The following is a 26,485-nucleotide window of genomic DNA, read 5'->3' as shown; positions in this document are numbered from 1 at the left end:
ATGTAATGTAATGTAAATAGGCAGTCACTTCTCAAAATAACTTCATTTTTACGTAAATTGCATAAATCAGTTTTTTGCTGTGTTGTTAAATGGTGTTATAAGAGAAGCAGTTAGCCGGGACTGTTATTCTATGTTTTGTATTGTTTTTTTTTAAGTTTTCGTTAGTTTCAAACCTATTATAGACAAATTGTTCAATGATGAGCTAGCTAGATAGATGTTTAGCTGGAATTGTGAAAGAGTTCAGGGTTCAGGGAGCATGAGATCATAATTTTCCAGACCTTAACCTCATTGAGAATCTTTAGGATGTGCTGGATGGAGAAGAGAGGCTTTGTGCAGCGGTCAGACTCTACCATCATCAATGCTGCAAGAACTTGGTAAAAACTGTACGCAACACTGGATTGAATTTAATACATATTGTGACATTGCAGAAGCTTATTGGAAACAATGCCACAATAAATGCATGTTGCAATCAAAGCTAAAGCGCCCCAACGAGTTACTGCTACTGGAATCCTTTCCACTCATCCATGACATGATGGCATAATGGAGCTGGTAAATGTGAAACATACAGTCTCTGACCAGTATCTGAACAGTATTATACAGAACAATATCGGTGCCTGGAGAACACAGTGCTTAAAACAAAGACTCACAACTAGATTGGGATTAAAATAGACGCCTTAAGGGTTAATCTTCTGTTTCTGAAGACTCATCACTGCGTGTACTGATAGTCTGTCTCTGTATTTGATAATAAAAGACAAGAAAAAGACCCCCCCCACACACACACACACACAGACCACCACTCCCCCAGCCATCCTCACTAATCATGAATTTATCCATTTCTCCTTCCATCCTCTCTAATGAAGCGATGAAAAAAGTATTAATATTCTTATCTATCTCACCTCCCCTCTCTATCTGCCTGCAGTACAGTCAACTCCCTACCTCTCTCTCTCTCTCTCTCTCTCTCTCTCTCTCATATTTTTTCTCTCCATCTCTCTCTCTCTCTCTTTTTCATCCACCTGCAGCTCACTGAAGCCCTGCTGCGAGCCCTCCTCTTGCAATCAAGCATCTTTTTCAGTACATGCACACACACACATACACACTCACACACGCTCAATACACACACACACACACACACACACACACTCAATACACACACACTTATGAACATTTTGCGCTCTAGGAAAACTGAAATGAAGTAACCTAAGAGGTCCGAAATACAGTGATCGACTGAGTGTGTGTGTGTGTGTGTGTGTGTGTACTTATATATTAATGATGCTTGTTTTCTGTGGTCCATAAGGCCTGAGGACCTGTGATGTGTGTGTGTGTGTATTAATGATACAATATTACAATGTATTAAAAAAAAAAAAAAACATATTGTGATAATAATGGTAGAAATCAAATTGTTGAAATCAGTATGTTTTATATATTTTTTGCTAATTAACATAATAACTTTTTTTTTCTTTGTTGTTTATATGCATGCACTAAATATGCTGCACTTAAATTTTGTGGTAGATTTTTGCTGTCAAATTAATTTATTTTTGAGATATATATATATAATATTTATTTTTCTGCACTATTATTATTTTATATAATCATTCTTGGAATGTTGCTGTTCATGAAATTTGTTACTTGTTACATTACATTGCTTTGCATTACATTTAGCAGACACTATTACTGCTATTTATTAGCAATAGAGGACATTTTTGACAGGTATAATTAAAAGTTATTAAAATAGTTAGTTTGTTGTCAGAGGTGTTAGGAGAGTAAGTGTTATTTGAAGAGCTCTGTCTTTTTGTTTTGTTTTGAAGTTTCCTAAAGGTAGAGGTTGTTTATAGATTAGTTTGTTTTTATTAAATATATGAAACTTTTATACTACATAAAACTTAATATTTCATCTAAATTTCGGTGCAATCATATTTTATTTAAAATAACAAAATCATATATTTTTTTATCTCGTGTTTCTATCGGCAATATTATCGTTATTGCAAAAATACACGGAAATATTGTGATATTAGTTTAGAGCCGTATCACCCACCCCTAATGTGTGTACTGTTTATTACTGTGTATTAATGATGCTTTTATGTGTGTGTGGTCCATAAGGCCTGCAGAACTGTGCTGTATTTGTGTGTGTGTGTGTGTGTGTGTTTGTATATATTAATGATGCTTGTTTTGTGTGTGGTCCATAAGGCCTGAGGAATCATGGTGTGTGTATATGTGTGTATGTGTGTGTATATGTGTGTGTGTGTGTGTGTGTGAAAGGCTCTGTGCTACTCTCTGTCTCTCTCTCTCTCTCTTTTTTTTTACCTGGGGAGTTGAAAGAGCAGATTAGTCCGCTGCCCCCCTCCCCTCCTCGCTGTGTGTCTGTCACAGTGGTCCGCGGGGGCAGTCAGAGAATGGAGAAGGGGTCACTCGCACGCTGCCCTCAGCTTAGCCGGGCGTGGATTTGTCACCAGTGGATTTTTCCCAGTGGATGTGACGCTGCCGAGTGTTTGTGGGGAGGCTGTATGCAGTGGATAGCATTGTAGCGTGAATAATATGCAGTATGGAGTCTCCTGCATTAAATGTGGATGTGATTCCTTGGATACTTGGCAATTCTAGCCAGAAGCTGCCGGTTACCATCATTACCACACACAGCGTGTGCTGTCTACTCTGGGTGGTAATGCCTTGATGCCTTGTATAACACACACACACACACACACACAAGATCCAATTCACTACAATAATTCATGTCACCTTGCCCTCAGCATCATGAATGAGCATTGCTGGGCAGTTTTTAACCTCCACATTTCCAAAAGCAGTGTGTAAGACTGGTGGAGGAGAACATGATGCCAAGATGCATGAAAACTGCTGATTTCTGAACTTGCATCTTTTTTGTTATTTCAGCCATTTCTCATTTTCTTCAAATAAATGCTCTAAATGACAAAAACATTATTTGTCATTTTATTTTACGCGTCATACAAATTTTATTTGTCCAGTTTCCAGTCTAATATCCAGGAAAAAGGGCTTTTTTATTAGATTCTAGACCATTGCTGTGAGAATTTGAATGAATCCATCCCTAGTTTGTTAACTCATCTCAACCTAAAGTAATATATAGTGTCGTTTCCCATCACTTTTCCCATATAACAGAGTTCCACTGCTCCACAGTTTAATACTGGGGGCATTATACTTCTGTACAGTAACCCATAAGTCCATGTTTATCTCTACTAAATGACTAAATGAGCTGTTTGTGTGCATATTTGTGCATTTGCACATCTGGGTCAGCAATGGGTGCAGCAACGTACAGTGAAGCGGCTGGTTGCAATCATTAATTCATTCATTTATTAGGTGTGATTAAATATGTGGAGATATCATTTGTATAGATTTTTTAGCTTGTGTGATTTTTATGTTTATTTATTTATTTATTTATTTTTACAATAATTGATAATCTCGTGGGCGTTCCCGTGTTTTTTTTTTTTTTTTTTCATGGAGCATCCACATATCTGTCTGCGTGTCTGCGAGTTCATCGGAGCGTGTGCGGGGGTGTGTTAGGAGTAGTAGCTGTGTGTTTGAGAGGACATGATCGATAACTCTCATTGCTGCTAGTGCAGAACTGCGCATTAAAAATTAATGCGTGTAGTGTGTGTGTGTGTGTGTGTGTGTGTCTAGTGTGTGTATGTGTGTGTGTAGTGTATGGGGTGCCGGTCTATTCTAGAGGTGCCAGCTGTTTATCACTCCCTCCAGAAGAGTGTGTGGGAGGGGTCAGAGGCTAGGCATGTTGCTATGGTAACCACGGCTGGGATTGTGTCTGGTTTTTGGAGCTGGTTTCCAGTAGGTCCACATGCACATCTGGATGCATCGCTATTGGACAGAGGGTTCTTTTGGTAACAATAGCACTTTAGCGTAAGGTACAGTACAGTAATTAATTAATACAGTACTTAATACAAGATTAATTGACACTAGACACTAGAAGACATTAATAATCACTTTTTTTAAACTGATGTCTTAATGTATTATTATTATTATTATTTTTTAAACATTGTTATTCATTTCAACAACATTTAAAGACATAACTTAATCATTTAGCAATGTAATTACAATGTTATTACAACATAATTACTTTATTTGCGACCCTTATTGTAAAATTGTAAATGTATGAAAACAAAAACATCTTTTTGTTATGCATTAAAATGCTGCAACTCCTCGTTCCTCATTCCTCAAACCATCACTTGATCTTTTTTCGTCTATTTGTCTGCATGTATAGCTCTTACATTTATTCATATGTTGCCAAAAAAAAAAAAAAAACCTTCTTTCGTGCTCTCTCATTTTCTCTCTCTCTCTCTTTCTCTCTCTCTCTCTCTAATGGACCACCATTCCTCAGCTTAATGCCGGGGGCTTAGGTGCAGAGACTTAATGTGAACATTTATTCTGCTTGTCCAGCAGCAGCAGCTTCCAGGTTTTCTCGCTGTTTCCATCTTCAATCCATCTCCAGCTTTCTACTTCCAGCGCAGCTCATTCTCACAGCACTGCAGCACCTCATCACTCCATCTATACAAATTACGCATGATGTGATTGGATGGTTCTTGGGGGTTTGGAGATCAATGTTTTATTTTTGTTTGACAATTAGTGTTTGTTTTTGTGTCAAGATCAAGACCAGGAAATATTCAGTTTGATTTAAGATCAGAACATGTTGTGTTTAAGTCAAGGCCAAGACCTGGACATGTCAAGTCTAAGTCAAGATCAAGACCTGGACATGTCAAGTCTAAGTCAAGACCAAGACCAGGACATGTCAAGTCTAAGTCAAGACCAAGACAAGGACATGGCGAGTTTGAGTCAAGTCCAAGACCAAGTAATAGCAAATTTGAGTCAAGACCAAGACCAAAAAAAGGATATGGCGTGTTCAAGTCAAGTCCAAGAGTCCATGAGTTTGAGTCAAGACCAGAGCCTGTCATGTTTGCATCAAGACAAAAACCAGGGCATGTCTTGTTTGAGTAAAGACCAAGACCAGGAAATGTTGTGTTTAAGTCAAGACCAAGACCAAGAAATGTTGTGTTTGAGTCAAGACCAAGACTAGGAAATGTTGTGTTTGAGTCCAGATCAGGAAATGTCATGTTTGAGCCAAGACCAGGATATATTGAGTTTGACTCAAGACCAGAAAAACAACAGCAAAAAAAACAGGCCAAGACCAGGGTATGTCTTGTTTAAGTAAAGACCAAGACCAGGAAATGTTGTGTTTGAGTCAAAACCAACACTAGGAAATATTGAGTTTGAGTTAGGACCAGGGCATTTTGTGTTTTAATCAAGACCAAGCTCATGACCAGGACTTGTTAAGTTTGAGTCAAGACCAAGACCAGGACTTGTCGTGTTCAAGCCAAGACCAAGACCAGGACATGTCAAGTTCAAGTCCAGACCAAGACCAGAACATGTCGAGTTCAAGTTTGACCAAGACCAGGTCATGGCGAGTTCAATCAAGGTTGTGTCTGAGACCAAGCCAAGACAATTTGAGTTTGGGTCTAGACCAAGACCATGACCAGGTTGTGTCGAGTTTGATTCAAGACCAAGACCAGAACATGTCAAGTCTGAGTCAAGACCAAGACCAGGTCTGGTAAAAAATGTAGGGTAATAAAAATAGTTAATTCTGCTTTTGTTGGAGTCTAGTGAAGACTTTCTAGGTTTTGGAGAATGGTTTTGAGGATTTGATTGGAACAGTTTATCTACAAAGCTCAATAATTCCATTCTCAAATTCTGAGGGATTTATACACCTCTAGACCACAACTGGCTGGCCTTAGGCATGGTGCCATTGGTCCATCAAGTGCAGTGTGGGTCAGATTTCAACAATAAAAGTTCTGTTTGAGTAAGTTTCATAAAAATAATCATATTCACAGTCCTCCTCAGCCATTCGAGTGCTACTTTCTCTGTAATAAAATGTAATAAAATCACAGAGTCTCTTTTTACAAGCACAACCTGATGATCCGTGCTCCATTAGGTTAAAACAGATGTGCTGGAGGCTGAGCGCCAGCTTGTGTTTATTGCGGCAGAGGCATCCTTGATTGAAACGAAATAATCTATACAGAACAATTCGATAGCCGGCCTGTGCCAGGAGCTAATCTGCGTCTCTTAAGTGTCCACTTTTTTTTAGGGGCTTTTTTTCTTGGCTGGTTCTGACCTGAACGGAGGACGAGGGAACAAAGCCAGATAGAGATAAATAGATAAGAGTTGGGAAGCGCTTAGTGTGCTTAGAGGAAATGAAGTGATGGTGTTTCTTCCAGTCCTAGAATAGCAGGCAAGTCTTCAAACAGGCGCTTTGTTATTTCTCGGGTCTGACTCGTCCCGAATCTGCGGCCTCGGCCTGAAATTGGCGGCGGATTTCGCCACGGGAAGTCCTGAACGCACCACCGTTTTCGCAACGTGCCCCTGACATTAGGAGAATTTGTTCGACTCGTTGGCCTCGACAGATCCGCAACTTTTTTTTTTTTTTTCGCCGGGCTCCCGCCGGCTCTGCCTCTCCAAGGTTACATTTAGATTACATTAGAATTCATTACTGCTTTTCTTTCCCGCGCCTTTTGTTATGGAAATGCTCCAGTGCCAAGAGTGAAGACGGCGTCAGGAAGAGGTATTAACATAATGGCTCTGAAATTATAGATGCTGCTTGGAGAATCACACGTATTTATATATTGAGACGGTGCTCTGCTGTGCTGGGCTTGGCTCTGCTGTGCTGTGCTGGGTGAAATTATAATGTACTTGTTAAGAGCGTATATACACACATGCACAAAAAAAAATATATATATATATATATATTGTTGGCTTGCGTAAATGAGTCTGCACACATGTGTAGGCACGTATGTATGTATAGGCAAATGCATGCACACACACATATATTGTACACTCTGGTTACTCACAGTAGGAGAACAGGCTTCATTGTGTCGGCCTGCTGTGTGTTGATTGACTGCAGCGCGTCTGTGTGTGTGTGTGTGTGTGTGTGTGTGTGTTGGCGCTGGACAGCAGCTGCTCAAGACTAACCCAAACTCTACTAACCTTTCTGTTCTCCTTTAAGAAAATCCCTCCTCCTATTTAAAATAAGACTACCTTTATAAAGGGTTTATAAATGGTTTACGATTAGTTTATTAATGGTTACTAATTAGGTTGTAAATGCCTTAAAAATCATTAATAATCATACGTAGAAAGGGCAACAATGACCTGTTGTTTGCCAAATAGTGAACCCACAGCCATCTATATTGTTGCCCTTTCTACATACAGTATGTGTTATAACTGATTATTAACTATTTGTACACTATTTATAAGCCCTTTATAAAGGTAGTCTTATTTTAAAGTGGCTCCCCTTTTTCCTATATTGTAAAGAATACTGAAGTCATTCAGATTATGAAGGAACACATAAGGAATCATGTAGTAACTTAACAATGTTAAACAAACCAAAAAACATGAAGAATTTGTAGTTTTCGAGGTTGTTAACTCTGATGAATTTATCCTGTGTAACAGAGGTAACTCTTGCTCTTTCTTTCCTGGGGTGTTCCTGATGAGAGCCAGTTTCATCATGGCGTTTTTGACGGTCTTTGCGACTGCATTTGAGGATAGTTCTTGAAAAGTTTCAGATTGATTGACCTTCGTTCTTTGAAGATTTTTTTTTTCTTCATTTATTTAAGTAGCTCTTGCCATAATATGGATTAGCACGTTACTCAATTGTTTCATGGCCATGGAAACCCATTTCATGAATCTGAAGCTACATGAAGTGATGTAGTGGCTCTGCAAAAAAGTTGGAGACCTCTACAAACTATGGTTTTCAAACTATGTTTTTTCGTCGAGTAGCATCACAGTGCGTTTGATGGAAAGCGCAGCGATTCGGTTCTGATACATCAGCTCACAGATGCCTAGTGCTAATCGACATTACCCTAGGAGTGATGAAGGAAAAAGCACCATCTACTGTACCCACCCAGAGAGAGCAAGGCCAATTTTGCTCTCTCAGGGCTCTGTTAGCTGATAGCAAGATGCATGATCGGGATTCGAAATAGCGATATGGCCTTAAACCGCTGGACCACTCGGCACTCTGCACACTGTATATACTGTACATTGGGCTCACTGTGTTGGCAAGCTGCCTGGACACTTGTTTCTGTTCATACCTTTGATTTTAAGTGCATTTTGACGTTTGAATATGTGTTTCAAAATGTCATGCTTATCACTTTTACACTCTTAGACTCTTACACACACACACACACTCACACACACCTGCTGAAGCTTTATCACCCGGCCCCGCAGCTGTCCCTTCCCCATTACTTTTTTATCAGCTGCTAACATGTCCATTCATCTGCCTCAGTGAGAGTTTGCCTGCGCTAATATTAACCCCCCACAGGCACTCTGGGAGTTGTAGTCTGTTTTATCAGCGATGACCATTCCCTTCTCTTGCACGGCATCGTCCCAGAGACCGCTACAACGCGGAGCCGAGGGGCTCTTATCTGCCAGAGGGACAGTTAGTCCTGCTGTTGTCCATATTTATTTATTTTGAAATGTTCTGCAATGTAAATTAATACAACAGTCAACCAAACTATGCAGAAAAAAAACATATGAAATTATTTATTTAACAACAAAAAAAAAGTGTTAAATCAACCATAATATGTCAGCTTTATGAGGTAGAGTCACCTGGAATTCAGGCGTTCAGTTAACAGCTGTGCTGAACTCATCGAGAGTTAATTACTTGAATTTCTTGCCTCTTAATAAAGTGTTTGAGAGCATCAGTTAAAGTAAAGTAGTGAAGAGGTAGAGTTACAGGTATACAGTGAATAGTGAATATTTATAGAGTTATGTTCGAATCCAGATTATGAGAAGCAAGAACTGCTGAACTAAGTAAAGAAATTAGAAGTAGAACTATCATTAGGAACGCTCCAGGGAAGGTAGAGCAAGAGTTTCCTCTGTTGCACAGGTTACGGTAATCAGAGTTACCAGCCTCAGAAACCATTAGTTAACCTGTACTGTATATACAGATCTGGAAAAAAAAAAAAAAAGATACTACTTGAAAATGATGGTTGAAAACCTTTGGAATATTATTAAATACAAAAGCAGCGTGTAAGACTGGTGGAAGAGTGATGCAAGGATGCGTGAAAACCACCAAATATTGATTTCTGAACCTTTAAAACTTAATGAATATGAACTTGTTTTCTTTGCACTATTTGAGGTCTGAAAGCTCTGCGTTTTTTTTTTGTTTGTTTGTTATTTCAGACATTTCTCATTTTCTGCAAATAAATGCTGTAAATGACAATATTTTTATTCGAAATTTGGAAGAAATGTTGTCTGTAGTTTGTAGAATAAAAGAACGATGTTCACTTTACTATATATTTATTCACTTTAGAGTTAAATAATTTACAATACAGGTGTTTAATCATTTGATGACTTATGGCTATTCATAAATTGCTTTAAAAATAATAAAAAAAAAATGATTGCATGTACAGATAGTAAACTATAATTGATATGACGGGTCATTGGAACAGCAGTGCAGTGTATCTGTGTCTGGTCTGTTTTGTGTGTCTGGTTTCTGGCGGGTTTGTTTGATAGCAGGCTGGACTACAGCGCCGCTGTGCTGGACTCATTACTTTAGACCACCTGTTTATCCTGGGGCACAGAGAGGGAGGGGGGGGGGGGGCGTGGGGGGGACGGGGGCTCCCCTGCAGTCAACTTTCATCTGCGGTGTTGAGTGACACTGTACTCGAGTGTAAACACTGCATGTGTGTGTGTGTGTGTGTATAAGTGTGTGTGTGTGTCTGTGCTTGTTTTCAAACATTTCCAGTACATACGTCCTGACTAACCTACAATCTCAGGTCCCTTAAAGTTGGCATTGTAAAGATATTGTCCTCAATATTTAGTTTTCGGTTAAGATTGCATTAAGTTGTTTTAACTTCCTAAGACCATTTTTAATTTCTTCATTTTTAATATCCAGCTATTTAGAATTAGTAGGATCGATAAACATATCGTCGCTGTCCAATCAAAAACAAGTATCTCCATATTTTTTATTTTTATTATTTTTTTTATACATAATTTGAACAGACAAACTATCTCTTATACTGTGCTAAATTGTCTTGATGAACGGACCAATAAAAATGATCCAAAATTACCTAAAAAAAAAACTCTTTTTACATTGACGTCCATTGAAAGTTTATTTATTTTATTATTTATTTATTTTTTCTCTTTCCTGTAAAGTTGCTGTTTTGGAGATACATGTTTTTTTTTTTTTATTGGACAACGACAACATACAAAACTAAGCTTTGTCTTTGTACACAAAGTCATTTTTGCAAAAACAAGTCCTGATATAGGGATAGCAACTTATTTTAACATTTAAAAATAATCATTCCCATTTGAGATTAGAAGGAAAACTAAATTTTAGGTTTCTACATTAAGAAAATGAACTAATTTTAAACATAATTTTACCTATCCAATTTTTTTCAGTTTAAACTGGCTGTAGAAACACTTGACTGGGATTCACACCATCATGTTTGCAATCAATTGAGTGTAATGTTCTCATGTGACCACTAGATGGTATGGGCAGTGTCTCTATATGAGGTCAAAGGGTCAACGTTTTAAAACATTAAGTATTAAGTTTAAAGTCCCCACAGAAGGATGCAGGGTCTCAAGGTATCAAGAGGTTAATGTACAAGTAATTGTTTTAAAGGTTTTGAAACCTATAGTCAAAATGCATGTTTTGTGTTTTATGTTTTCATAGTCTTAAATTCTGAAACAAAATGCAGCATTTTTGCAGCATTTTTATTTAAGATTATTTTTGGTAAGAATTCTGTCCCTAAAATGTACTGCTAAAATTTGTATTCTAACATTATCAAAACGTAACATTTTACCAAAGGTGTCCAAACATTTGCATGTAAATATACATGTTTATATATACATATATAATTAAAGAGAGAGTATAACCTACAATTGGGGTATATGTAGCATGTATAACACCACATCAGGACAAAGTATAAAAAACAATAGTGTGTCTGTGTGTGTGTGTGTGTGTGTTTGTTTGTTTGTCTTTGAGCATTTCTAGGACATAATTGGTGATCTAACCTACAGTGTCAGGACCTTAAAAAATTTGCCTTGTGAAAGTTCCACAATCATTTAGGTTAAGATTGGGTTTAGTTGTATTTTGTGTTTATATATACAAGCAAGTCAAAAGTTTGGACACTCATAGTCAAAATATACTGTAGGTTTTGTATGTACAAAATGACTTATTTTTTATGATCAAAAGAAAATATATACTATATATATATATATATACTACTATTGATGTATAGATAAATCTACGTCCTGACAATGTATCAAAACATCTCTAAGAGTGTGTGTATATGTGTGTGTAATTCGTAATTCATTGTACATTGGTGGCCAGTAGGACAGCAGCAGGGATGTTGGTCAGCAGCGGCTGAATGCCCACCTTTGTTCGTGGGGGACAGGTGGAGCCCCCCCCCTCCCCCTCTGTCTCAAATGAACTAATGACATTTCGCATGGCTATACATCACACACACGAGACACACACACACACACACGAGACACACACAAACGAAAGCACACACAGCGGGACCTTAAGTATTATTCCACCCCTCTCATTACTCAGAGCCGGCTCGGCTGATCCATCTTAAATCTGTCTCTCACTTCATTCTCTGCTGGATAAATGTTGGAGAAACTCGACAGAAGGACCCCGGCTCCGGTGAGAAGCAGCTACTAAACGCCGGCTGCTGGATGTGGCCAAAGTGGCCAAAACTGAGCTTAAAAAGAGCTTTTAGAATTTAAAGACTTGGAAAAAGGAATATATATATATATAAATATTTGGTTAAAAGCTACCATTAATTATTAATATATGGAAACTGTAAAAACTTTAAAAGCCTGTTTAAAAATAACTTGTTTCTATAGCTGTAGTTTTTATACCCAAAATCTATTAAAGAACTACACAGCGTCCTATATGCTCAGTGGAGCTGATAAAACGGACGATGCTACATTACCTTATACATAGAGCATAATTAGTCTTAGTTTAATACTAGTTTAATACTAACTAAGGGTCAGTATTTTAGTCGCAATTTCTAAGAATCTGCAGTTATTGATGCATTTTGTCTTAAATGATGAGTAAATATGGTCAACATGTCTTTAAATTAACAATATATATATATTTTTTAACATATGCCCATATGTGTTTTGCAGGGTGTTCTCTGATGAAACGGGCACTAATTTGTTAGTTACAGTAGATAGCTCAGGTATTTCTTTGGATTTGTGTTGCCTTGTCAGTAGGCTTTGATTGTATGATGCACCTGAGAAAAACACACACAAAAAACACAATTTAAACATTAAAAAATGTAAGTAGCAATATATTGAGAAGTAGAATTCAAGAGAACACCCTGGCTAAAATAAGCTAAGCCACTCTAAACTAAGCTAATGTGGCTGAGATGTGGTTAGTTTTACATGTGAATTTTGTGCTTTTTTGACTAGTTACAGTGGAATAACCATTTAAACTCATCTACAAAGATTAAATATATCTATGAAAACCTATTTTATCAACTTTTTCTAAAGCAAAAAGGCTAATTTTAGTCATCTTTTAAATTGTGACCATTGGTAGAGCCAGACGTCTGGTCTAAAACAACAAAACACAAAAGAAACTCTACAGAATCAAGTCTTGGCCATTACTGACTAAAAACCCTTAAAATATATATATTTTAACGACCTCTAAATCCAAACATGTCTTGGGTGATTGACTGCTTTTGGGTTGAGAGACGAACTGTTTGGGTTAGATCTACATCTTAACCTAAAGCAGAGCTCCAGGTGCTTCAGATCAACAGATGATACCATACCAGTCTAGAGAAATGGTTACATGAATACACGAAACAGGGGGTGAGGGAAAACATACGTCTCGTGTCTTGAGAGGCCCCGTGAGTCCCGTGACCCCTTGCACGGTTTGTCATAACTTTTTCCTGTGTGTGAGTTTCGAGTTTTAAGGGTTCCAGGTGCGTTTTACGAGCTTTTTGGGTCAAAAGAAGAGAAAAGAGCCCTAAAATCCAATGGGAATAACATAATCAGACAAGAAAATTTATAAAAAAAAATATATTTACTGCCGTAAAATTCAATTAAACTGATAGAAAGAGGGGATAAAACATGAAGTAATAGATCTGGGGCATGGCACGGCCTGGTTGTAGCTGCAGCACTGGTCCAGGATGCCGGGCGGCCAGCGGGAGGATGCATGTGCAGAGTGGTGAGGGGCATTGTGGGTCAGCGGACAAAACGAGCAGCGTCTCTCTGGAGCCCGCTCTCCGTCTGCTGCTCGCACTCCTGTGTGCTGTGTTTGTGCGAGAGTGTCAGAGAGTATGTGTGTGTGTGTGTCTGTGTGTGTGTGTGTGTGTGTGTGTGTGTGTGTGTGCGCATTAACGAGACATCAAACGTCTTCAGAGAGGAGGAGGAACAGTGTGTACTGAACAGAACATACACCTATAAATGTGCAAATCGCTTTATCAAAATAACTAAAACACAATTGCCAATTAATGTTAATTTAGCTTCTGTTGTTTGTTTCATTGGCTCTTATGCACAGTGTTTAAAGCGTATACAGTGGCTTGCAAAAGTATTCATACCACATTGAACTTTTTTCCACTTTTTTTTTTTGTCACCTTACAACTTGTTTGCGTAAAACATTATAAAGTATTTTATTGAGATTTTAAGTGATGGACAAACACAAACCCCTAAATAAGATCCAGTGCAAACAGCTGCCTTCAGAATCAGTCACTTAATTAGTCAATTGAATTGAGTCCTGCAGGTGTGTGTGTGTGTGTGATTTAGTCTCAGTACAAATAAACTTGTTCTGAGAACACTAGTGAACAAACAGCATCACGAGGACCAAGGAACGAACCAGACAGGTCAGAGATAAAGGTGTGGAAAAGTTTAAAGCAGGGTTAGGTTATATATATATATATATATATATATATATATATATATATATATATATATATATATATATATATATATACAAAAAACATGTCCCAAGCTTTGAGCATCTCAATAAGCACTGTCTAACAATTAATCATCCAAAAATAGGAAAAAAAATACAAATTCTAAAACTGCAAACCGACCAAGACATGTCCATGATCCACCCAAACTGATAGATTGAGCAAGGAGTGCACTGGTCAGAGAAGCAGCAGCCAAGAGGCCCATGGTCACTCTGGAGGAGCTGCAGAGATCCACAGTTCAGATGGGAGAATCTGTCGACAGGACAACTATCATAAGTCATGTGCTTATGATAGTTATGGCCTTTATGGAAGAGTGTCAAGAAGACATTATTTGGTATTATATGTCTGTGTCTGTGTCTGTGTGTGTGTGTGTGTGTGTGTGTGTGTGTGTGTGTGTGTGTATCATACAATATGTCATTGTTCATTGCTGAGGTTCTCTTGTATCTGTCTCACAGCTGCACTGACTGGGGTTATACTCTGTGCTAAGCTTCAAAACACACACACACACACACACACACACACACACACACAGATAGTCCACTGCACCATTTGGTCCTGCTGCACAAACTCCTGACCTGTCATCTGTCATCTACCCCAACCAAATGTAACACACACACACACACACACACACACACACACACACACACATACACACAATCTAAAATACCAAAGTGTCCATGTACATAGTGTATAACTGCCAGCATGTATAATTAACATTATAAATAACTTCATCTAACCTTGTCTAATCTCATTAATAATAAAACAAAAATATATATTTTTATTTCTTTTAATAATAATAAACCAAATATGTAGCTTTATAATATAAAATAAAATATGTGGAGGGAAATAAACTCATTTTTTTCTGCATCGTTACATCCTTCACTCATTTTTAAGACTATAACATAAGTATTAGATTAATAGAAATGCTCCATTATGGGGCTCCATACGATCAGGAGATTGCCAGTTCGAATCCTGTTCATGCAGCTCGCCATCAGCTGCTGGAGCCCTGAGATAGCACATAATTGGCTTTGCTCTCTCTCTCTCTCTGAGCGGGTAGATGGCGCTCTCTCTCCCCACATCACTCTAAAGGGTGATGTCGATCAGCAAGAGGCATCTGTGAGCTGATGTATTGGAACCGAGTCGCTACACTTTCTTCCGAGTGCGCTGTGATGCTAATCGACAATGCTGCATCATCAGCAGCAGTTAGAAAAGAGGCGGAGTCTGACTTCATATGTATCGGAGGAGGCATGTGTACGTATTCACCCTCCTGGTGTGTTGGGGCATCACTGTTGATAGGGGGAGTCCTAATGAGTGGGTTGGGTAACTGGCTGAGTAAACGGGCGAAAAAAAAAATAGAAATATATATATATATTTTTTAATTCTCTATTTGTTTTAGTATTTTCACTGGTCAACTTTCACACCTCACATCACAATCCTCGTACCTGTCCATCTCAGCGATACCTATTCCGATTAAAAGACGGCGTGTGGTGGCGGTGTCTCCAGCTGTCCCTGTCCTCTGGAGATGACAGGAATCAATATTACTCCTATCTGACCCTTATCTGCCTTTCACTGCAGCCAATTAACAGCCTACTTTCAACGCCCCGCTGTTGCGTCAGACCAGAGAAAGAAAGAGAGAGAGATAGAAAGGAAAAGGAAAGAAAGAAAGAAAAAGAAGCCATGATTCGACTGTATGAGAATGAGTCAAGGAACGCTCATATTTTGAGCTTCAATTGGACTTTTTTTCAGTGAATTTGGGTTGGAAAATCAGATCTGATTGGTCTGTCTGATCTCTGCAGGTGACCCAGGTGCCCATCGAGTCATGTGAGCAGTACGGAACGTGCCGGGAGTGCCTGAGCTCTGGAGACCCGCACTGCGGATGGTGTGTCCTGCACAACATGTAAGTCCCTTTATTCTTAAACCTACAATTACTCTAAACTTTAAAAACTCTGGTAAATAAATCTTTTTTTTTTTACGTAAAAATGCATATTTCCAAACACTAGGTGAGATCTTTAACTTAACCCTCTATTATGTTCGTTTGTCAGGAACAGCAAGGGTCATGTTTAATTATCCAAAAAATGTCTGAAACCCCAAAAAATCGTTTTTATTTTACTAACACCGTTACTTATTAATTACTTTATCAATATTGAGTGCAATGGCGTTCCTTACAACCTCTAACAGGTAATGGTTCATTTAGTATAATTCACTCGTTTTTCTTCTTCTTCAAAAAAAAAAAATACATGTTCAAATTTTTTTAATGATCCACTACTTTATTACTTTTAACTTTGAAACATAACATTGCAGTTTAGTTTTAGTTTTAGTTTTAGTTTTTGTCTCAGAAATTTAGAATATTATAAAAGGCCAAATGGTACTTTTTTGGCAGTACTGTGGCCAGTGTGCCAAGTCCTGCTGGAAAATGAAATCCGCATCTCCATAAAAGGCTTTAGACTTGATAATAGAACACACAGTGGATCAACACCAGCAGATGACATGTCTCGCCAAACAAACCATCACTGATCATCAGTAAATTTTACATTTCATTTGTAAATCAAGGGAGCAGAGTCTGGAGGAAGAGTGGAGAGACACACAGTCGAAACTGCTCGAGGTCTAGTGTGATTGTAGTTTCCACAATCAGTGATGGTTTAGAGAGACACGTCCATCATCTGCTGGTGTTGGTTGCTTTCATTTTCCAGCAGGATTTGGCACACTGCCCACATTGGCAAAAGCACCAATTGGTCTTGTATAAAATTCTAAATAAACACTTAAAATAGATCACTCTGAGTGTAATAGATCTATATAATTATATGAGTTTCACATTTTGAACAGAATTATTGAAATAAAGTAACTTTTTAATCATATTCTAAATATGTTTTATTCATCATCAAGTAGTATTATCGTGCAAAGCAACTGAATCTGAACAAGAATCTGTAGGTTTAGGCTGCCCATAAAACACAGGACTGAAAGGCCTCTAACTAACCCCCAGTGGAGAGTAGGGTGCATGACTGCCACCTGGTGGTTAATGCTGATGGTAGCCACAGCCGTATGAGCCTGGCTTCAGTGTGTGGCTGTATTTACTTACCCTTGAAATGAACAGTACTTGTGTGGCGCAGCTCAGTTCAGGTCAATTCTGCTTTATTGGCGTAGAAAAAGAGAGAGAGAGAGAGATCTTTACAGTAGGCTGACAAAGAAGGGACAAAAAAGATAGTAGAGCTCATCTTCCACCAGAGGAAGAGATAAAGTGATGATAAAGCCAGAGATAAGAGGTATAGAGTACTTTAGGTGAGATAAAACAGAGGATAAATAAGATAATATGGTCCTCAATATGGGGTCTTAAGGTGGTACACCACAAGACCTCAGAAAATGCACTTTTATTATATTATAGTACTATATTTATTAACATCAATCTCATAGGTCCTACAATAGAACCCTGTGGGACTCCACAATTCAAACTCCCATATAGCCAATATATAATGGGGACACAGCTGAATAATTAACATATGGCTCAATGTCACAATATACGATTTTTAAAATAGTATTTTTGTAGATCATCGACCAAAAAGACCCAAAACCATCTTCTCATAAGCAAACCAAAAGGTTTGATCTAGCAGGTTTAATATCTAGACCAGTTGGCGACTGTGAGTCAAGAGCATCTACTACCCACAGCCCTATTTTATATATACAGGGGTTGGACAATGAAACTGAAACACCTGTCATTTTAGTGTGGGATTTTAGGTTTCATGGCTAAATTGGAGCAGCCTGGTGGCCAATCTTCATTAATTGCACATTATTGCACCAGTAAGAGCTGTACAAATGTGAAGGTTCAATTAGCAGGGTAAGAGCACAGTTTTACTGCTCAAAATATTGCAATGCACACTATAACATTATGAGAGACATACCAGAGTTCGAAAGAGGACAAATTGTTGGTGCACGTCTTGCTGGAGCATCTGTGACCAAGACAGCAAGCGTTTGTGATGCATCAAGAGCCACGGTATCCAGGGTAATGTCAGTCATACCACCAAGAAGGATGAATGACATCCAACAGGATTAACTGTGGACGCTGTAAGAGGAAGCTGTCTGAAAGAGAGGGATGTTCGGGTGCTAGCCCGAATTGTATCCAATAAAAAATATAAAACCACGGCTGCCCAAATCACGGCAGAATTCAATGTGCACCTCAACTCTCCTGTTTCCACCAGAAGTGTCCATCAGGAGAATAAATTATTGTGATCTAAAACCAGGTGTTTTTGAGTTTCATTGTCCAACCCCTGCAGTGTTAACTAGTCATTCGATGCCTCAGTAATCATCATCTATTATTTCTGATCCGTTAGTCATTGGTACTTTGGTGGGAAGTTTAACTTTGTTCACAGTTGTTGCACAGTTTGAAAAAAGCATCCAGAACCACTGCTTTAGACTATATTAGTCTGTATTAAATTAATTAGACAGTCTGCATCACCTTTCCCATTTAAAGGTCCTGTTTTTGCGTGTTTATTGCTTCGCTAGATCCCCTCTCCTCTTGTTTACTACACAAAGAAAACACCTTTATCCTAATAGGCCTGTCAGCTCGATCTGCTAGCATTTTGCTAATGACAGCAGTGCGGTGAAAAAGTGCACTTAAAGTAATTTACATGGCCCCTGCAGCGGGACGGGGACAAATAATAGCCCGAGTGCAAGGTAATTCAGTCTCCCTCTATCTCTCTCTATTCAGCACTGCTCTCGAGGCGGCCCGGACCCCCTCCGTCCCTAACAGGGAGCGTGCCAGAACAGTAGCATTAAGTGCTATTAGCCTCTGCGTCTGTGTTTTATATATATATATATATTTTTATCTTAATTTATCTTATCTTCATCACGCTCATCAGATTGTGAAATGTATTGTTTTATAATTTCTTGTTTGTTGAGAAAACTAAGGGTAAAAGTTCAGGGTAGCCTGCCATTCATTATAGGATGGGCAATTAATAGTGTGATCATAGTGATAAAACCAGGCACTACTAATTCAGTATGTTGTATTATTGCGATTATAACACAGTTATACCACTATTATTACTGTTTATTAAAATATTTGAGTTAAAAAGAAGGAGAAAATATGATATCTTTGGTTATAAACACTCTGCGACTTAAAATAGTTCCATTGCTGCTCTGTTTGTAGTTGCACTGTTTGGTTTGTATTTGGTTTGTAAGCGCTGCATCGTTGCTAGGTTACCTATATGTGGTGGAGTAATACTGTACATGGAGAGCTTCAGTGCATTAGGTTACATTTAGGTTGCATTACCGGCTGATAATGGTACTCATAGAACAGCTCTCAGCCAATCACGTTGCAGAGTCGGAATGAACTGTGGTATATAATATACAGTATACTCTAGCACAGACATTATTATTTTATTTGCTTCGATTCCATAGCAATCCAACCAAATTAAAAAATAATAATAAAAATTGGAAGCCATGTTGACTTTTTTGCAACCAAACAAATACAGACAAAAGGGTGGAGCCAGACTCATCTTCTCATTAGATAGACACACCCCCTTCCTTCAGACATCCAAGCATCCCAGACTGCCTTCATTGAGTTTACATGTATTTTATACGTATTTTATTACCAAATGTTTAACATTAAATTTTCCATCAGATAACAGAATCAAAGCTCAGCCCCGCCTTCTTACAATATATCTGAATAAAGGTATAAATATAAGTATAAATATAAATACATTGTGGCCATATTAGCAAAGGAGAAACTAACTGCAGGAATTGTTGAGAGACAGTCAGAGATAAGAAAGACTGTTTTGTCTGTTTTGAGACATATGGGGATGGGCGGAACACACACACACACACACACACACACACACACACACACCCACACACACATATACAGTACAACACACACTTTCACCTGTCACAGGGTCTGTAGAGTGTATGGAAAGCTGTCAAGTGCAGCCATATAGATTTACACACATACACATGTGTGCACACATACACACACACACACACACACACACACACACACCTGTCACAGTGTGTGTGTGTGTGTGTGTGTGTGTGTGTAAGGCTGTATAGAATCATTTACCATCACAGCTGTATAGAATTACACACACACACACCCTCACTGTGTTTTCCCTGTCCTTCCCTCTCTCTATCTCCCTCTCTTTCTTCTTCTTTCTCTCTCTCTCTCTCTCTCTCTCCCTCTCTTTCTTCTTCTTTCTCTCTCTCTCTCTCTCTCTCTCTGGGCACAGCTGTGGCCGCAGTGGGCACATTTTCCACAATCAGTGTTGACTTGATGAAATTAAGCTTACCACCACCCCCCACAAGCCCACCACTATCTCTCTCTCTCTCTCTCTCTCTCTCTCTCTCTCTCTTTCTCTCTCTCTCTTTCTCTCGCTCCCTCTGTGTCTTTTCTTGCTCGTGTTTGCTCATTTCTCACTCTTATACCCCCCAGGAGCTTCTCCCTCCAGATATGAGTGAGAGAGATAGATAGATAGACAGAGAGAGATAGATAGAGAGAGAGAGAGTGAGAGAGAGATTGCTATTCATGAATAATATCCAATGCCTTTGATCAGGCCTTTGCTGATGCTGTTGTAAACCTCTTTCTCTCTCTCTCTCCCTCTGTCTCTTCTTCTCTCTCTTCCTCTCTTTCTCTCACTCCCTTTCTCCTCTTCTCTTCCCTCTCTCTCTCACACGTCCCTTTCATTGTTTCCTTTCCCCTTCACTTTCTCTTTTCCTTTCTTCTTTTCCCATTATTTCTCTGTTTCCTCTTCTTTATCTCTCTTCCTGTCTTTTGTTTCTTTTCCATCTCAATTTTTTCCCCTCTCTCCCTCTTTTCTTTTCCCATTCTTTCTCTCTCTCCCTATCTCTTTTTCCATTCTCTCTCATCTCTCTTTCTTTCCCTTTTTCTCTCACTCCCTCTTTTCTTCCCTCTCTCCTGTTCCTTTCCATCTTTCACTTTCCCCCCTCTCCCCTTCTCCCTTTCCCTCTCTCCACTTCTCTTTCCTCCCTTTCTCTCTATTTCTCTCTCTCTTTCTCTCTCTCATTTCCCTTTCAATTTTTCCCTTTCCCCATCCCTCTCTCCTCTTTCTATTCTTCCTCTTTCTCCCTCTCTCATCTTCCCATTTTCTCTGTCTACTCTCTTTCTCTGTTTCTCTCTATCCCATCTCCCCTCTTTCCTCCCTCTGCTCTACCCTCTCTCTATCTCTCTCTCTCTTTTTCTCTTTCTCTCACTTCCCTTTCAAAATTTCCCTTTCCCCATCCTTCTCTTCCTCTCTCCTTTTCCTATTCTTCCTATACTCTCTCTATATCTCTTACCTTTCCATTCTCTCTGTCTCTTTCTTTCTTTCAGTTTCACATTTTCTCTGTCTACTATCTCTCTCTCCCTCTCTCATCTTCATGTAGTCTCTCTCTCTCTCTCTCTCTCTCTCTCAGTATCCGCTCCTCGATAGCGGCGAGGCTGAGCTGTGAGGCAGTGTAATTAGGAACATGGCAGCACATTAGCATGATCCAGCTCCAGCGCCAAGCTGAAGGAGGTGGTCAGGACCCTCTCTCTCTCTCTTTCTCTCACTCCATCGCTCTCTCTCTCTTTCTCACTCTCTGTCTATTTTCTCTCTCTCACCTCCCCTCCGCCTCGGAGTGGCAGGATCCGCAGACGGCCCCTCTAATTACCGGCAGCTGCTACTTGCCGAGTGAAAGGAAAGCGAGGAAAGGAAGGAGAGAGAGAGAAAGAGAGAGAGTGAGCAGAGAGAGAGAGAGAGAGAGAGAGAGAGAGACAGGCGGAGAAGCGGGTCTGATTCGGCCCCGGCGGGGACCACACAAAAGCAGCCGGCGTTTAGATCGCAGGACGCGAAAACAACCTCTCTGTCTGAAGCCGGTTCCGAGCGGGTGGGTGTGGATGAGAGCTCTAAGTGCGTGCTTCGGCTGCGGCCCGTATTATCTACACTTTAGCTGCTTCCCAGAGTCTGAGCTGGAGGCTGCTTTCAGACTGCAGGCTTGAAGTGGAGCCATTGTTGCAGTTTATTTATCTGTTTTTCATAAACATGATCTGGCTGTCTACAGTCTCTTGTTAATGTGATCCGTGTCTGACATTAGTCTGAAGAGCCTGAGCTGTGTAACTGATGTGCATGCACAAAACAGCAATGCTTCACTTGAAGTTTCGGTTTCATTTCTGACCGAATCACAGGATATATATATATATATATATATATATATATATATATATATATATATATATATATATATATATATATATATATATATATTATATATTATATATAATTATATATTATAATTTGATATTAAACAATCAAGAATGTGACCATTGCACACCATTGCAAACCTGCCAAGAGGTATTTAAATTCATATTCAATCAATAGGTCATAAGGCACTATGGCAACTCAACTCAATTCCACTCTACTCAATTCTGCTCTACTCTACTCTACTTGACTTTACTCTACTCAATCCTGCTCTACTCTACTCAATCCTGCTCTACTCAAATTCCCTTTACTCTACTCAATCCAGCTGTACTCTACTTCCCTTTACTATACTCTACTCAATCCAGCTCTATTCTACTCAATTCTGCTCTCCTCTACTCTGCTTCACTTTACTCTGCTAAATTCTGCTCTACTCTGCTTGACTTTACTCTACTCAATTCTGCTCTACTCTACTTGACTTTGCTCTACTTAACCCTGCTCTACTTTACTTTACTGCTGTACTCAATGAATCCTGCTTTACTCTACTCTACTTTACTCTACTCTACTTCTTTACTCAATCCTGCTCTATTCTTCTTACTCATACTCTACTCTATATCACTTTACTCTACTCTACTCAATCCTGCTCTAGTCTGCTCAATCCTGCTCTACTCTATTCTACTTCACTTTACTCTACTCTACTCAATTCAGCTCTACTCTACTCTACTCAGTCATGCTCTACTGTACTCAATCCTGCTCTACTCTACTTCAATATACTCTGCTCAAGCCTGCTCTACTCTACTCTACTTCACTTTACTCTACTCTACTCAAATCTGCTCTACTATATTACTCCCACTCTACTCTACTTTTCTCTACTCTACTCTACTCTACTCAATCCTGCTCTACTGTACTCAATCCTGCTCTACTCTACTTCATTTTACTCTACTCTACTCAATCCCGCTCTACTCTACTTAATTTTACTCTACTCTACTCAATGCCGCTCTACTCTACTTCACTTTGCTCTACTCAACCCTACTCTACTCTACTCTACTTCACTTTACTTTACTCAGTCCAACTCTACTCTAATCAATCCTGCTCTACTTTACTCTTCTTAACTTTACTCTACTCTATCCTCTACTCAAATCCGCTCAATTCTTCTACTTTACCCAACTCAATCCTGCTCTCTAGTCAACCTTCTCTTCAAATCCATCCTCCTCCTAAGCTTTCTCATTCCTACAAATTGCTGTTAGACCTGGACTGATAAAGTGAGAAGTAAAGAGAGAGGCATCATGAGGAAGAGAGGAAACGATAGAGAGAGGGAAGAAGTTTGCTGTCAGATTATCTGGATTAATCGGCAGTGCCGGATGCTATAATCCTGACGACAATCTGATTGGCCGAGCTCCAGCGAGATCGAAGGTCACTGGGATGGGTTGGGTGTGTATTGTAATGCTCTGGCTGTGGGTCATCACTGTCTGGTTGATGCTCTAGAAGACTTAGGGACAGAGAGGAAGGACTGGAGAGGCTGTTCTGTAACTTTGGAGTTGTGTTTAAGAGCTGACAATGGGTTATAAGAGATTATGCAATGTGTGTGTGTGTGTGTGTGTGTGTGTGTCCAGTCCTGAGCTGGCGTCTTGTTTGCATGGCCACTGCAGGCGATCCAGAGATGAGACGATTCTCACAGCAGGAACCAGCCTTTGATCTCTGTTGTGGGGGGGAGACACACACACACACACACACACACATTCATCTCTCTCATTTCCTCACTCTCTGTGTTTTTGTTTTCTAGATAGTAGTTCCATTTCTTTCTCTCTTCAGTCTGGCTCTGACTTTCTCTCTAGTATAGGGTAGTATATTGTAGTATAGGGTATTATACTCTAGTATAGGGCAGTATATTGTAGTATAGGATATTGTACTCTAGTAAAGGGTAGTAAATGTAGTATAGGATATTGTAATCTAGTATAGGGTAGTATATGGTAGTATAGGGTAACATACTCTATTATAGGGTAGTATATGGTAGTATTGGGTATTACACTCTAATATAGGATAGAATATGATTGTATAGAGTTTTATACTTTAGTATAGGGTAGTAAATGGTAGTATAGGGTATTATACTCTAGTATAGGGTAATATATGGTAGTATTGGGTATTACACTCTAATATAGGATAGAATATGATTGTATAGAGTTTTATACTCTAGTATAGGGTAGTATTATGGTAGTATAAGGCATTATACTCTAATATAGGGAAGTATATGGTAGTATAGGGTAGTATATGGTAGTATAGGCAATTATACTCTAACATAAGGCAGTATATGGTAGTATAGGATATTATAGTATAGGGTAGTATATTGTAGTATAGGATATTATACTCTAGTATAGGGTAGTATATGGTAGTATAGGGTGTTGTACTCTAGTATAGGGTAGTAAATGGTAGTATAGGGTATTGTACTCTAGTATAGGGTAGTAAATGGTAGTATAGGGTATTATACTTTAGTATAGGGTAGTATATTGTAGTATAGGGTATTATACTCTAGTATAGGGTAGTATATGGTAGTATAGGATATTATAGTATAGGGTAGTATATTGTAGTATAGGATATTATACTCTAGTATAGGGTAGTATATGGTAGTATAGGGTAACATACTCTATTATAGGGTAGTATATGGTAGTATAGGGTATTATACTTTAGTATAGGGTAGTAAATGGTAGTATAGGGTATTATACTCTAGTATAGGGTAATATATGGTAGTATTGGGTATTACACTCTAATATAGGATAGAATATGATTGTATAGAGTTTTATATTCTAGAATAGGGTAGTATTATGGTAGTATAAGGCATTATACTCTAATATAGGGAAGTATATAGTAGTATAGGGTAGTATATGGTAGTATAGGCAATTATACTCTAACATAAGGCAGTATATGGTAGTATAGGATATTATAGTATAGGGTAGTATATGGTAGTATAGGATATTATACTCTAGTAAAGGGTAGTATATGGTAGTATAGGGTGTTGTACTCTAGTATAGGGTAGTAAATGGTAGTATAGGGTATTGTACTCTAGTATAGGGTAGTAAATGGTAGTATAGGGTATTATACTTTAGTATAGGGTAGTATATTGTAGTATAGGGTATTATACTCTAGTATAGGGTAGTATATGGTAGTATAGGGTAATATACACTATTATAGGGTAGTATATGGTAGTACAGGGTATTATACTCTAGTAAAGGGTAGTAAATGTAGTATAGGGTATTATACTCTAGTATAGGGTAGTATATTGTAGTATAGGATATTGTAATCTAGTATAGGGTAGTATATGGTAGTATAGGGTAACATACTCTATTATAGGGTAGTATATGGTAGTATAGGGTATTATACTTTAGTATAGGGTAGTAAATGGTAGTATAGGGTATTATACTCTAGTATAGGGTAATATATGGTAGTATAGGGTATCACACTCTAATATAGGATAGAATATGATAGTATAGAGTTTTATACTCTAGGGTAGTATTATGGTAGTATAAGGCATTATACTCTAATATAGGGAAGTATATGGTAGTATAGGCTATTATACTCAAACATAGGGCAGTATATGGTAATATAGGACATTATAGTATAGGGTAGTATAGGGTAGTATATGTTAGAAAAAGGTATTATACTCTAATATAGGGTAGTATAGGTTAATATATGGTAGTATAGGGTATTACACGAATATAGGATAGTATATGATAGTATAGAGTATTACACTCGAGTATAGCGTATAGTATTATGGTAGTATAAGGCATTATACTCTAATATAGGGTAGTATATGTTAGTATAGGGTAGTATATGGTAGTGTATGGTATTGTACTCTAGTATAGGGTAGTATTATGGCAGTATAAGGTATTATACTCTAATATAATTACCCTAATTATAGGATAGTATAAGAGTATAGGGTAGTATACATTAGTAAAGGATAGTATAGGGGGGTTATAGGTTATTTTACTAGTACAGGGTAGTATACTTAGGTTTAGGTAATAATGGCTGATATAGGGTAAGTGGTAGTTTAGGGAAGCTAGTATAGGGAGTATAGCATATTATAGGGCAGTATAGAGGTATATGTAGTGTAGGTGGGTATATGATGGTATATGTAGTACATATACAAACTATTCTAAAGTATTATAGGCTATTATAGGGTATAGGGTATAAAGAGTATAGGCTCGTCATTGTATATACGTTATATCAAGCTATAAGAATAAAATGAACAAAACATATATATCGAATGTCGCATTACTGAATGCTTACGGCTTGTTATGTCATTACTTATTTATTTAAGAAAAAATCTGTTTAAATCACGCATAGATTTTCACATCATCTCATAGATGGAAAAAAGCTTCTCTCTCT

At 38.4% G+C, this 26,485-nt stretch overlaps 1 protein-coding gene across 1 annotated transcript in view; it reads left to right on the top strand.

Annotated features, from left to right (window-relative positions):
- plxna2 (plexin A2) overlaps positions 1–26,485 on the top strand; it is a 410,426-nt gene that overhangs the window by 216,335 nt on the left and 167,606 nt on the right. Inside the window, exon 5 of the mRNA XM_049486476.1 lies at positions 15,746–15,846. Within this exon, the coding sequence (XP_049342433.1) occupies positions 15,746–15,846 (101 nt within the window). The remainder of the gene's footprint in view (positions 1–15,745; positions 15,847–26,485) is intronic.

Source organism: Astyanax mexicanus, chromosome 13, assembly GCF_023375975.1.
Source record: "Astyanax mexicanus isolate ESR-SI-001 chromosome 13, AstMex3_surface, whole genome shotgun sequence".
NCBI lineage: Eukaryota > Metazoa > Chordata > Actinopteri > Characiformes > Acestrorhamphidae > Astyanax > Astyanax mexicanus.
This window is presented reverse-complemented; position numbering and strand designations above follow the sequence as displayed.